General features: G+C 41.5%; 1 protein-coding gene across 5 annotated transcripts in view; it reads left to right on the top strand.

Annotated features, from left to right (window-relative positions):
* The window catches only part of ece2b (endothelin converting enzyme 2b), a 70,382-nt gene that overhangs the window by 29,837 nt on the left and 25,601 nt on the right, over positions 1–14,944 (top strand). For all 5 annotated transcript variants that reach the window (XR_014208900.1, XM_082180633.1, XM_082180635.1 and 2 more), the window contains 2 exons: positions 1,072–1,216; positions 2,412–2,627. Coding sequence is in view for 4 of the 5 variants with exons in the window: in XM_082180633.1 (XP_082036759.1) it covers positions 1,072–1,216; positions 2,412–2,627 (361 nt within the window). In the remaining variant the exon portion in view is untranslated. The remainder of the gene's footprint in view (positions 1–1,071; positions 1,217–2,411; positions 2,628–14,944) is intronic.

Genomic DNA, 14,944 nt, shown 5'->3' with positions numbered 1-14,944 from the left:
AATTATGAGTGACATTTGATATGAATTCAAAGCGATTTATGTGGTCCCTTTCATTTGCTGCTCACTTTAATGTCAAGCAGGAAATGTGATGCCTCTTCTGTTGGCTTTCTGTTCAAGCAATGATATGAAGCATGTATTGGATATGGTATTCCTCAGGCAACTTGTTTTATGTTCTTTGGGTGCTGAATGATGAATGATGAAGAGATGTGCAGTATATTTTGACAGAAAAAAAGAAAAGAAAAAAAACCCTCTGTTCCTAGAGTTTCTACACAAGGTGACTTCGTCTTTGGGAATATTTGTATGAGACTATTTTTTATCATAAGGGAAAGAAAGGAAGAATGAGATTCGTATTCGTACATTTCAGGAGAAAGTGTTTCAACTGCAATGCCACAATTAGTCTTTTTTTACACTGAACATTTTATTCTCACAAAAATGTACTGTGGTGTTGAAGTGATGGTATCAGCTGTAATGCTGCTTTCACTATCATGGCACTTAATGACTACCATGTTCAGAAACCATGGTATTTACATAACATAAAATGCCAAAGAAAATTTTACTAACGTGGTACATATCCTTCGGATGAGACGTTAAACCGAGGTCCTGACTCTCTGTGGTCATTAAAAATCCCAGGATGTCTTTCCAAAGAGTAGGGGTGTAACCTCTGTGGCCTCTGTCCATCATGGCCTCCTAATCATCCCCATATACTGATTGGCTTCATCACTGTCTCCTCTCCACCAGTAAGCTGGTGTGTGGTGGGCGTTCTGGCGCAATATGGCTGCCGTCGCATCATCCAAGTGGATGCTGCACATTGGTGGTGGTTGAGGAGATTCCCCCCTTCTATGTAAAGCGCTTTGAGTGCCGAGAAAAGCGCTATATAAATGTAATGAATTATTATTATTATTATTATTATTATATCCAAAAAAGCACGGTATTACGGAAACTCTATCAAATAAATGCATAAGATTATCCCAAACTTTTTGAGAGTTTGGTATGTTAACCAGCAAATTAGTAACAATTGAAAAAAATCTAACTTAAAAAGACTCTATGAATCAATATTTGACTCTCTTTTAGGTGGGTTTCCGTAAGGGTGGTGTTCAGTTGTTTGGTCCCCTGGGCAGGAGGACTCAGCTGGAGGTGGTTTTGGCCGCGCTGCTTCTTACTTCACTTCTAGCACTATTTGGCTGTGCGATCACACTGGGAGTCCGCTATAACAGAGGTAACACACAAACACACACACACACACACACACACACACACACACACACACACACACACATGCACGCACGCACACAGTAAAATGTGTGTAATGTACAATAACTTACTGATAAATATAGTGCCATGTAACACTGATTTATATAAAGCAGGCATGCTTTTTTGACATCAGTTTAGTATATTTATTTAGTAAATAATTTCCCAGATTTACGCCATCAATTTGACTAGGAACATCCCCTTATAGATACTTAAAGGGGTAATTCACCCCAAAATGAAAAATCTTTCATTATTACATACATTTGTTTCAAACTGGATCATTTTATTTTAGAAACATAATTTAATGAGTAATTTAATAATTAAATTAATATCTGTTTTAGTGAATTCCAAACATTTCATCATCCAAAAATAATTTCCTGTGATTAAAGTCCTGTTCAAATCAAGATGAATGTTCGGTGTGAACATTTGGTGCCATAAACATTTCAAGTAATGAAAGACTGTTAATGCGTCTGTCAGGACATGAACATTTGAATGCTGTTCTAATCTAACTAGGGCTGTGTTCAAAATCGCCCCCTATGTCCTCATTCACTATTCCCTACATTACTCCACTAGCACTTGAAGGAGTGAATGAAAACAAATGAGTGAATTCGGCTGCTCCAGTAGTTAGGAAAGGATTTATGTCATGTCATGGAAACTAGCATGTATAAACCATGTATAAACAATTTAATCAATAAAAATATTACTCTGGACCAGCGGTTTGGAAAATGGATGGATGGATGATTCAGCTACGGTCGCCGACTCTCACAGTGCATTACGGGTATTCTCTAGCCATTGTGCGTACATCGGTTGTACACTCGTTATAGTGGTGCATTGTGGGATTGGATAATGTCCAATATGGTTTCGGACACCACTGCAAATGGCTGCTCCCTCAAATAGGGAATAGGGGGGCGATTTCAGACACATCCTATGACTTCATTGCGACTTGGGCAAATGGTATGGGAAAACCTTTTGTGACAAACATTTGTGTTGGTATGAACAGGTCTTAATATTATTGCTATAATAAAATAATTAAAGTATTATCATTCACAATCCAATGAAATCCCAATGGTTAAAATCAATGCCCTCCTTTTATTACTTTTAAAATTCAGTTTTATGTCACATTATGGGAGTTCAAGCTATTTCTTCCTGTTTCTAACCCCCAGATCCAGCCCGTAGTATCTGTCTAACGGAGGCGTGTGTAACCGTGGCCAGTAAGATCGTGGAAGCTCTGGACCGCTCCGTCGACCCATGTCAGGATTTTTACCAGTACGCCTGTGGAGGATGGGTCCGCAAAAACCCCCTGCCAGATGGCCGCTCCCGCTGGAGCACATTTAACAGCATCTGGGACCAGAACCAGGCTGTGCTCAAACACCTGCTGGGTAAGTGCTGGAAAACACACACACACACACACACACACACACACACACACACACACACACACACACACACACACACACACACACACACACACACACGCTTGTCCTTTTTGTAGGATGGGATTTGCACAGTAAATCTTTATCTGTGTTGTCAAAATGGAATATATTTAGAAAGACATCTTAATGATTTACTGATTTTCCAAAAGAAAACAGCTGCATTCATGCGTTTTGAAGAGATTTACACTTGAGTTCTCTGTACTTGGGTTGTTTTTTATTGTAGATCTGTACAGAAACTTTCATCGATTCCTGCTCTGTGACCTGATTTCTTGTTTTCTCTGAGTGCAGCCATCCCTGTCTGATTGTTCGATTAGGGACGATGACTTTCTGCACTCATTCTCTGTTTCTGTAACTTTAAATCCCTCCATTATTCACCCTCACATGGATTTACAGTATTTTGCTTGCAAGGCCTTTTATTGGTTATACTTTTTTCAAGAGATTTACTGTTAAAGATTTAAAAACTTCTATTCAAACTGGCAGTGATGATGCCATTGACTTGTACTTGTAGACTATGTAAAATGCAATGCCACCACAAAGCTAGGGTGTTCTGAATGTTTCCCAGGGTGTTACGATGTGGTTGCTAGAATGTTCTGAGGGGTTGCTGGGAAGTTGCCATGGTATTACTCTGTGATTGTTAGGCTGTTCTGTAATTGTTGTAATTGGTCATTTGCTTGGGTGTTGTGGGTGATTTCCAGAGTACTGCTATACACAGCTCTTGTTGATTGGCAGGGTGTTGCTAAGGGGTTGCTATGCTGTTCCCGATAGTTGCCAGGGCATTGCTAAAAGGTTGTTTGGGTATTCTGAGTAGTTGTCAGTGCAATGTAAATGGTTTGCTATGTTGTTCTGGGTGGTTGCCATAGTGTTTAAATATGGTGGCTATGGTTTCTGGGTGGTTACTAGTCAGTTCTAGATGGTTGCTGGATTGTTGTTAAGTGGTTGCTATACTGTTCTTGATGGTTGCTAGTAGGGCTGCACGATATTGGAAAAAAAAATACATTGCGATATTTTTTTCCCAACGATATATATTGCGATATTGCGAGCCATCAATCCTGGCTAAAGTCAATAATTACCATTCCATGATATTAATAATTTAACTAATAAACAAGCTTCATTACAAGTGACAAAAAGGTAACTTAATAGGCTATTTTATTCCAAAATTAGAACATATTTCTGTAAGAATTCGGTGACCGTTATACGCAATCCAACGTGGCGGCGCTCTTAACAGATGTTTGTTTGTTCATTAGGCTATAATTCCTCAAGATAAGTAAAAAAAATGGTATTCTCTCTCGATACTGACTCGCGATCTTCGCAGTAACGTTAGTGAACACGCCGAAGAGAAATGCACATTTCATACAGTTTTATTTTGTTTTGAATGGTTATGTTTAAAAGTAGAGATTTCTGTAGATAATAGATATATTTAGATAGATATATAAGCTACCTTGCTCCACCTGTTCAGTCGCTGGCGCCTCCGTGTCGTGATTATTTATTATCTGCTATATTTACTTTTTATTTATTAAATCCAGGAAATTGGATAATATAACACTGATTAAAATTAAGATACAATTAATACAAAACGAAATTCGTTTTAAAGAAAGGCTTTGTGCTTTCTGTTTGAGGTCTCTGTGAAAGTTTTAAAGCAGTCTTTTAGTGCCACTTTCAGAGCGCTCACGTCCGTAATGGAGAACTGTCACGTAACATTGTTTTTTCCTCATAAATGCGAACACGAAAAATATAAGACAAAATACTTTTTTAAAAAGACAACCATCCACAACTTTATAACACTCCAGGCAAAGTAGGCCTACCTCTTTTTAGTCAACATCCACCTTTTTGTAGCCGAAATAGATTTTGACTTTTTTTTGGTACGAAATCATCCTTTTTTTTGCGGCGGATCCTCTTCGTCAACCATTTTTAGCTATAGGATTGCCAGTGAATGTTGGCTGTGAGCGGTGAGCAGCGGCACAGCGAACCAATCACTGTGCAGGAACGCAGAACGTGCAAATGTCACCGCAGCAACAAGCCATACAACAAACTCGTGTTTACTGTGTGCTACCGTTCTTTTAATACACCATGGGTGCTACTACCCTTCACATCGCATGTTCCGGCGATGTGACTATCGCTCATGCGCACATCGCGATGTCGATGTTAAAAAAGAATATCGTTCAGCCCTAGTTGCTAGGATATTCTGACTAGTTATCAGGACGCTGCAAGTTGTTTGCTAGGCTGTTCTGGGTGGTTGCCGGAGTGATGCTAGGTCATTTACTAGGGTGGTCGGGGCGGTTGCCAAGTTGCTGCTAGGTGGTTGCTACACAGTTCATGATGACTGCCAGGGCGTTTCTAAATGGTTGCTGGAATATTCTCAGTAGTTTTCTGGTACTGCAAGTGGTTTGCTAGCTTGTTCTGGGTGGTAGCTATGGTGTTTCAAGATGGTTGCTAGGCTATTGTCAGGTGGTTTGCTCTGGTGTTCTTGGTGGTTGCTAGGTGGTTATTTAAAAGATCAAAAGAGTCTACCCACTGAAGTCTTTCCTTTGATGGAAGTCTGAGGGAATTTTTTCACCCGTTTATTGTCCACCAGGCAAAAAAACAAAAAAAACATGTCTGATCTCTTAAGGTTGGCCCACACTAAAAGATTAAAAAGTCTTATCAGTCTTATCCGAAAAAGTATACTTCTATCTTAAGTCAGCTCGCTTTCTGATTTGCTATTGTTTCATTCCACGTGATAATCTACAGAGTGTGTGTGCATTTGTCCTCTGGTTCCCTCCACACAACAGGATTTCTGATCATGTTGAATATTTACGATTTGAGATTGGTGCTGCAGATTCAGTCACCCTTAACACACCTCACACCACAGTAAAATCTGATAGGATAATCTGTAGAACAATAAAGATAATCGGCACTTCACCTAGGATTGTCGGACGGGGAGAATTGGGCCCAAAATCAGCACAATTATCTTGTAGTGAGTGGGGGCCTTTAGAAAAGTGAGCACTTCTCCTTAAGCCATGTGACTTTACATAGGCTAAGCATATGTTACATACTGTATTGTACAAACCTAATTCTAACTCTAAGTATGATAAATAGCATAAGACAAATTGATGTTTGTCTTAGCAAACAACACTAATTAATGGAAAATCAGCCATATTTTGGAAGTCTCATCAATCTCTCTCTCCCTCTAATTCCCATGATGTATATCTGAATGCAACTTTTCATTTTTCAACAAACTGTTTATTGAACTCTCGAGTTTACTTATTTGCTGCCTTGCGAGCTCTAGAGTTCTGCACAGGAATGCTAATGTAATTTCTTTTGTGTTTAAACGCATTGCTCCATCCCTCTCTCTAATTGTTGGTATATCAGACTATTTAATAACCTGTTGTAATGCACTGGCTGTGATCAAGCTCTCTCTCTCTCTGTCTAATGAATGCACTCTCACACTGGGGTCCCTGTAGCCGTTTTGCTCGGATGATACTCCATCACATTGACACTGCATGTTGCATCACACCCACAGGCACCCTCTCACCCTTCTGCACATTTAATAACACTCGCCTTACATGAACATATTTTTGATCTCAAATTACTCTTAGATATGTGATACATCTTTTGTGGTTCTTTGTGGTGTGTGTGATTGGGCCAGTGAACACCCCTGCATGCTGAAGTGAACACAACGCTCCAGTGAACAGTAAATGAAGAGTATTCCCTAATGACCTGCGTCAGAGAACTGGTGCAGCCCCCTGCAGAGAGAGAGAGAGAGAGAGAGAGAGAGAGGAGGGGGGGTGGAGAAGGAGTGGTGGGATAAACTCACACTGGATTTTATGAGTTTGATACTATGAGTATGGGCAACAGTACATGACATCACACTCCAGGGCTTCCGTAATGCAAAAATGATAAATGATCCTGCCAGGATGTTGCTAATGGTTCTCTAGGGTGTTCAAGGTTGTTACCAGGGTGTTGCTAAGGGGTTGGCAGGGTGTTCTGGGTGATTGTTTGATTTTTGCTAGGTGTTTGCTAAGGGGTTATGGGTGGTTGCCTGGAAATTGCTAGGTGGTTGCTGTACTGTTTGATGGAATGTTCTGATTGGTTGCTGGGTTATTGCTAGGTGGTTACTAGGATGTTCTACTGTAGGTGGTTGCCAGGGTGTTGCTAAGTGGTTGCTAGAGTGTTCAAGGTTTGTTACCAGAGGATTGCTAGGTGGTTGCCATGGTGTTCTGGGTTGTTGCTGGGTGTATGCTAGGGTATTCTGGTTGGTAGCAGGTTGTTTTTGGGTGGTTACAGTATTTAGGTGGTTGCCAATGTGTTGGTAAGTAGTTGCTTGGGTCTTCTGGGTTGTTGCCACAGTATTTCTTGGTTGTCACTAGGGTGTTCAAGGTTGGTTACCAGAGCATTGCTTGGTGGTTACCAGGATGTTCTGTGTGGTTTCCAGGGTGTTGCTGGAGGTTTGCTAGGGTTGTATGGATAGTTTCTGGAGCATTGCTTGGTGGTTTGCAAATGTCAAGTCAAGTCACCTTTATTTATGTAGCGCTGTGATAACAAGAAAATAATGCAACAAAGTTTGTTTCCAGAAGAAAATAGCGTCACAGTCCAGCTTAAGTAAGGTCAGTGATGAAAAAAAAAAGAAAAGTTATCAATTTAGTTAATTTATAAATATAGCCACTCTGGAGAAAAATGTGATGTCATCGTCCAGCTCAGTTCAGTTTTCATAATGGTGTCAATGCAGCAGATCAATAAAATTGTTGAATATTAAATTAAATGTCCCCAACTAAGCAAGCCAAAAGCAAATGGCGACAAAGACGAAGAAAGGCGAAAAAGGCGACAGTGGCATGGAACCAAAACTTCATCAGGTGACAGAATGGTGAAAAAAACCTTGTGAGAAACCAGGCTCAGTCGGGGGCCAGTTCTTCTCTGGCCAACGAACGAACGAAAAGTATAGGATTATGATTCAGGCAGCATTATAGATCAGAAGTCAGATTGGATTGGAACAAGCAGAATGTTATCCAGTTCCATCTGGTTAAAGATCGGAGTCATCACACCAGTGTGGAGACGGGTTTGTTGAGGATCAGTGCCGATGGCTGTCGTGTCGATGAGGCCTTCAAAGGGGGGAGTCTAGTTGACACAACCTCTGCTGACACTTCAGGGATGCGTTGTGGTCGTGTCTTGGCGCAGGTCCACCATCTGATCTGGATACGGTCCGGATCTGGCTGACTACATCATGCGTTGTGGTCGTGTCTAGGAGCAGGTCCACCATCTGATCTGGATATGGTCTGGATCTGGCTTACTACATCATGCATTGTGGTCGTGTTTATGTGAAGGTCCACCATCTGATCTGGATACGGCCCGGATCCGGCTGATTACAGTTAACCTCGGAATAAACAGAAAGTCTAAAATTAGCGTAGATGCCATTCTTTTTATGAGGTAACGAGTACATTAGGTGTTAAAGGAAGTGTTCCCGGGTTCCTGACCTAATCTATGCAGCCTAATAATAATGCAGAGGACACACTTAACTACTCGCTGAAACATTCTAATACTGAACTGAATACACTTACAGACTGTTCCCCAAGACTGGAGTAGATTTTAAACACCGACTGAACGCAACTGTCTCTGACTCGGCGCATTTGGGCATGATCAGTCGTACATATCAAATTACATTAATAATCGGCCTTACAGTCATTATGTGTGTCCCCGGCATAAGGTGTTTTGTAGGGTGTTACTAGGGTGCTAGGGTGTGGTTGCTAGGTGACTACTTACTGGTCCAAGTCATAAAATAAATTCTTGTTTACACTCCAGAGTTTTGGGATAAATTATTTTAAATAAAAATATCATTTGAAATTAAATAATACAATAAATATTTTATCATGACATGTATTATATTTCATTATTTTGCAATAATATCTGCATATATGGACTGGGTGGTGTACTGTGTAATGGGAGAAATGTTTCAACCATGAGTTTTTTTTACACTGCAGTGATATTTACCACAGATATTTACACAATAGTTGTGTAACTAAAATAGAAAGAATGAAAAGTGTAGATGATACACCAAATTATGTGCTGGAAAGGGAAATTATTTCAACAAAAACAAAAACGGGGAGTTGTGAAGTCAGATTATGTGTTTGTAAGCGTACGCTTTGCCCTCACACAGAGAAACTCTGAAAAAGACAAATTAGCTCTTTGTGCCAATGCGCCTGGTTGATGGTCACCTTTTGCCCAGCGAACACAAACAAACACAAGCAAAATCTGGAAATAGAACAAGATCAGCTCTGAATTCTGCCAGACGAGCAGCGAGTCATGCCAAAGCCCATTCCTTTCTCACCGTGTGTCCTCTCTCTAGACTAGACCTGCTGACCGGTAATTGGACTGCCACTGTTCCCATGAGAATTTATTACTTGAATATTCCTGCCTCCTGTTCCTTAATGTAATTGCACTGTTAGGAGGATAAAATACTACAGAAAAAAAAAATGAGCAAGAATAGAGGGGAATGCGAAACGAATGTGAAATGTAAGAGGTGGTTTAGGGATTGTTTGCTTGAACGATCATGTTGTAGATGAATTACGCCATCTCTCTTTCGCACAACACAGATGTGTATAAAAACACAAAAAGCAGAGTGAATTATTCCTCCTCCAAAGAAGTGTGAGGTGTATTACCATGACAACAACTAAGAGCACCAATCAAAGATCACGATGACAAGCATAATTGTGTGCTCAGGAGTGGGTGGTTTCATGTATGTTTGCGACTCATCATTTGTGTGCCTTTATCTGTTTGTTCACACCTCTGTGTGTTCCTTGTTTGGTTGAGATGTTTAAAGATAAAGTGTATAATTTATGTGCCACTAGAAACACAAAATGAAATTGCAACATTATATTAGATTACTTTTTGGTCCAGATCCATTTTTTTATACAATTCATTAAAAATGGAATGCATACATACAATTACACATCTTCTATAATGAATATAAGCAGTGAAGCAATTTTGTCTTAAACGGTTGTCTGCCAAGTCATGTGGTGCAAGAAGCATGCAGAGAAAAAGGAAATTATATCATGAGAAGAACCCTGGTATGACAAGGTATATGTCAAGGTCAGTAAGTCTTATAAAATATTAAAATAATTCAACCTTTTTATATGACATGGTAAAGTTTTTATTGTCAATTGGTGATGCTCCCCAAAAACATTGAATTAGCAATGAAAAATATACATAAAAAAAAAACTTTCTGAAAATAATGGTTTGGATCTATATATTTACATGTTTTTATGGTGTAAGAATGTTTTGTATTACTTTTTACTTAATGGTTACACCACATGACATTAAGTTGTTAAATTTAAACTTTGTTTGAAATGTTTGAAAAACCATTTGAAACCAGCATGAATACAAAGAGTCCATTTGGCAAGTGTTTTATAGTGTTTGGCACGTGTTTAATCTCGGAGGCACATTTAGCTAATGCTGGGAACTGCTCGGCTGCAACTGCAACATGCAGGAAGTGTAAAAAGATTGGACATTACGCTAAACTGTGCCGATCAGTGCAATCAAATACACATGAGGTCCATAAAATTTAATTACCAGAAGTTACTGTACTGTACGTGGAATATTCAGCTCTTACTCCCAGCATTACAAGTACAATGGCTATACCTACTTCTGACTCACAGACTTGTGTGGTGGATTTGGTGGTTGACACAGGGTCTTCCGTATCTATCCTACCCTACAGCACTTATGCATACCATTTCAGTAACGTTGTGCTGTCGCAACCCACAGCCAGGCTTGTAACGTATTCAAAAGCCCAAATTCTGGTGTTTGGATGTTTGTTCCTCTTCATGACCAATCAGTTCCTGCTACGTTCTTCATTGTGGACAAAGAGACACCACTCATGGGGAGGGACCTACTCTGTACTGCATGTGAGGATTGAAAACAATCAAGTCCTTCGTCCTGATGCCCTTCCTGTGCCTGCTTCTCCTGTGCCAGTCTTTCAGTGCACTGTTGCTGAGTCAACTGAGTTGGATGTGCTAAAAACTTTATACACTACGTAAAGCTGGATGAAACGTCACAACTGTGTTTGTATTGCTTGCAAGCAGTTGGGGTGATAGAACACATTGACCATGTTATGCAGAAAAAGTCAGGTAAAATTGGGATGTGTGTTGACCTCAGGGGTCCAAATAAAGCAGTGATTGTGGACTATTTTCCATTGCCACACATGGATGAACTACTCTCTGCTATAAAAGGTTCTACTGTTTTCTCTACCATCGACCTGACTAACGCTTACTACCAAGTGCCGCTGAGGACAGTCGTGGCCTCACAGCCTTTATTACTCACAACAGACTGGATTGGCTTCAGCACCTGCAGCATTTCAGAAAATAAGGTGTTGAAAATTACCTGGACGACATTATCATCCACGGATGTGACATGTCAAAGCACTTCAAGCAGTCTTACAATGACTAGAAGCTTCTGGCTTGCAGCTCAATAAAGACAAGTGTTGTTTCTGCCAAACCAGCCTGCTGTTCTTAGGTCATAATCTTTTAACGGAGGGTCTCCTTCCTGATGAATCACATGTACAGGCGATTCAAATTGCTCCTGCTGATTATCTGTCATGTTTGCCCTTACCTGCCTCTCCTGCAGATAATGAAATTGCTCCAGCTCTGAGGACTTTGTTGCTTTTCTGCTGCTAGTAACTCTCTTTCTGTTGTTGATGCTGCAAATGCTTACTGTCCTGTTCTAACAAAACTTTGTACACATGGAAGCCATGGAAGAAAGTAGCTGTGGATATAATCGGGCAATTTAACACTGCTGCATCCGACTACAGGTTTGCTATAACATTAATGGATTATTACAGCAAATGGCCTGAGGTCTCTTTTACTCACACTGTCACTATGGATTCTGGGGTTTCGTTTCTGTCATCAGTCTTCAGCCGCCATGGAAATCCATTGAGTATAGTTACAGTTAACAGTGTTTACCTCTGCTGCTTTCACTGTTTTTCTGGAAGGAAGGAATATTCGTCACCATCGTTCCTCTCTCTACTACCCGGCAGCTAATGGTGCTGTAGAGAGGTTCAACCGTGTGCTCAAACACTCTATCCAAATGGCCATCCAGCAACATCAACCATGGAAACCTGTTGTAACTGCCTTGCACGTGCACCGTAGCACTCCACATGCTGCAACTGGTACTTTACCCTTTTATCTACTTTATGGCAGGCAAATGCTCACAGGCTGTATATTTTGCCATCTGTTTGTTTGCACCCGGCAACTGACACGACTGTCCGTCAAAGGGTAACGTGGCTGCAACACAAAATGAAAAAGTAAACTGATACACAGAAAGCACAGAAAGTTTTTCAATCTTCTCAAAGTTGCCAAAAGACTGTTGGTGGGTACTTTGGTTCTTAGTGATGGAAAGACATGGAATGCTTCAGATCTCACTGCATTTCCATGCACACCAACATCTCTGGCTAAGAACACGGCTCACTACACAAGACACTCATGCCACTAGACCTAAACGTGATTTTTGGAAGCCTAGTTGGTTAAAGGACCAATCTAACTTAACTCTGATGTAATATTCTGTTCTTTAAAAAGGGGGAAATGTTGTGTTTATAACTGAATTGTTGTTGACTACTATTTTGAAAAGTGTATTGTGACATAATGTGTGATGGATGAAGTTTGCTACTCCTGTCTCGTTTGCTTCCATTTATAATTCCTGTCAAATACCACAGTCTTCTCTTGTCAGTCTTTGGCATAAAATGCAAGACATACGGCACCGTACACAGACATTCTTTTCAGATTTGCTGGTGCTCAAACTATTTTCTTGGAATTTCTTTAGTTTATTGCTGTTGCAGCCAACAATAGCACAGTTTAACACTGCACTCATTTTTTATTTGTAGTAGTCTTCAAAAAGTTTCTGTTTAATTCATTTATTCTCTCTTTTTACCCCATTGTAACAATGGGTTCCTATAGAGATGAGAACAGGACAGCATACAAACGGAAGTTAGTATCCATCATGGCTGCGCACATAATTTACCATAAAAAAGTGGATACATATGGAGCTGGCTGTGTGATGCAAACATCAAGATGTATTAGTTTACAAATCTTGCAGTATGGTAAAAGGGTTTTGAGATCACATAAGTATTGTGCAAGGAACTGCACAAAAATAAGTATTTATTAATTGATAATCTGACCCTGTAATCGTAATTTGTGTAAAATGATAAACTGACCCTGTAATTGTAATTTGTGTGAAAAATAATAAAAGTTGTTGGTGCCAATAATGTTCAATTTAACTGGAAATGTCTCAGGTTATGCATGTAACCATGGTTCCCTGAGAATAGCATGAATCTAAACACGATAATGAACTTGACATTGGCAGGCGGCAGGGATTAGTAGTAGCCAGGGAGGCTCCCAAAGAAACTAACAACCCTAGCATCTAGCCAAGCTCTAGGAACGGAGGACTAAGTAAGACGATTATCTAAATGGAGAGGAGACCTAGCTTCATTCCACGATCAGGACAGCTTACAAGGAGAATCAAAGAGAGCCAACAACTTGCAATTGCTATCCCAGTAGAGCTCAAGAGAGCAGAGGCCTCAATGAATGTAACTTTATCTGGCAAGAGGAGGCCTGACAACGCTTGCAGTAGCCAAGGAGTCTCACAGAGAGCCTAACCACTTAGCCAACTTAGTCTAGCTCTAGGAGTGGCTCCTCTCTAAATCGAGAGGAAACCTAAAGACGGCCCACACATGGGATATCTTGCAAGGAGGCTCCCAGAGAACCTACTACCTGCAATCGCTATCCTAGCGGAACTCAAGGGAGCGGAGGCCTTGAACATATGACTCTCTCTAACGAGAGGAGGCCTGACAATGCTCACAGTAGCCAAGGAGGCTGACAGAGAGCCTAACAACTCAGCAGACTCAAGGGAGCAGAAGCCTCAAACAAATAACTATCTACAGTGAGTGGAGGCCTGTTAACGCTCACGATAGCCAAGGAAGCTCAGAGAGAGCCTAGCTACTTAGCAAAACATAGCCGAGCTCTAGGAGAGGAGGCCTCAGCATAATGACTGTCTAAATTGAGAGGAGACGTAAGGACGCCCCACACTCAGGATATCTAGCCAGAAGGCTCACAGAGAGCCTGCAACTCGCCATTGCTATCCCAGCGGAGCATTGGAGAGCGGAGGCCTCAAAAAGACAACTCTCTTTGGTGAAAGGAAGCCTAACAATGCTCACAATAGCCAAGGTGGCTCACAGAGAGCCTAGCAACTTAGCAAACATAGCCGCCGACCTCTAGGAGTGGAGGCAGCAACAAGACAACTCTCTAATTTGAGAGGTAGCCTAACGATGCCCCACGCTCAGGAAATCTTGCAAGGAGGCTTACAGAAAGCCTGCAACTCGCAATTACTATCCTAGCGGAGCTCTTACAGAGTAAAAGCGCAGTAGCCAGGGAGGAGCTCTTTAGCGAGAGGAGGCCTAGCAATGCTTGCCTAAAGCTTAACCTATGACTGAGCTCATAGGACAAAATAACAGTATGTCCTATGTCTGTCAAGGAGGCTACACAACAGTGCTAGCAGCCCGACACAATAATAAGAGCTAAAAGGAGCAGAGGCCTCTAACAGAATGACTAAGTAAGAGGAAGCCTAACAACGCTCTGGTTAAACAGTGACCAAGGAGATGAGAGCCTAGCAACTTAGACCCAAGGAGGAGGGAAGGAGGCAGATGCTATTTCATCTCTGGGACCTTGAAACGCTGATTGTGTTTATTCTCGATCACTTCCCTCAGATCTTTCCTTCTCCCTCTGGCTTCAGGCCTCCTCAGTGCTCTACCCCTCGAAGGAGGAGCGTACCTTCGCCTCTCTAAACTTCACCTAACACCGTCTCGACAGATGTGCCGATGTGCTCAGATGGCAAAACAGGTGCATCGAGGAGAAAGAAATCTGTGGTGCGGCGCAGCTCCTCTACCGCCTCAGGGGGGAGCCCCTGGCCCTGGTCCAGGTCCTTCAGCAGGTTGGCCTGGTAGGCCTGCAGCACTGCCACAGTGTGTAGCGTCGCACCAGCCTGACCTGCTGCCGCATATGCTCTGCCATTAAGATGCGATTAAGAACACGCAACAGTTTCGTAGGCAGAGTCAGAGCCTTCAATGTGGATGCCTCGCACACTCAGAGATAGCTAGCCTGCGTCTCTTCAATCGGAGGCATGGGCGCATACCCATACAACACCAGCTTAATTCACCTGAGTGTGGAAGCGTACATCGAGGAAACGCTCATCGACGTGGCTACGAGGGAGCTTGCACGCGTTTCCATGGCAGATCTAATCTCGCTGTGGAA

This window comes from Leuciscus leuciscus (assembly GCF_965113295.1).
Source record: "Leuciscus leuciscus genome assembly, chromosome: 9".
Taxonomy (NCBI): domain Eukaryota; kingdom Metazoa; phylum Chordata; class Actinopteri; order Cypriniformes; family Leuciscidae; genus Leuciscus; species Leuciscus leuciscus.
The sequence above is the reverse complement of the archived record's forward strand: the minus strand, read 5'-3'. Positions and strand labels throughout refer to the sequence as shown.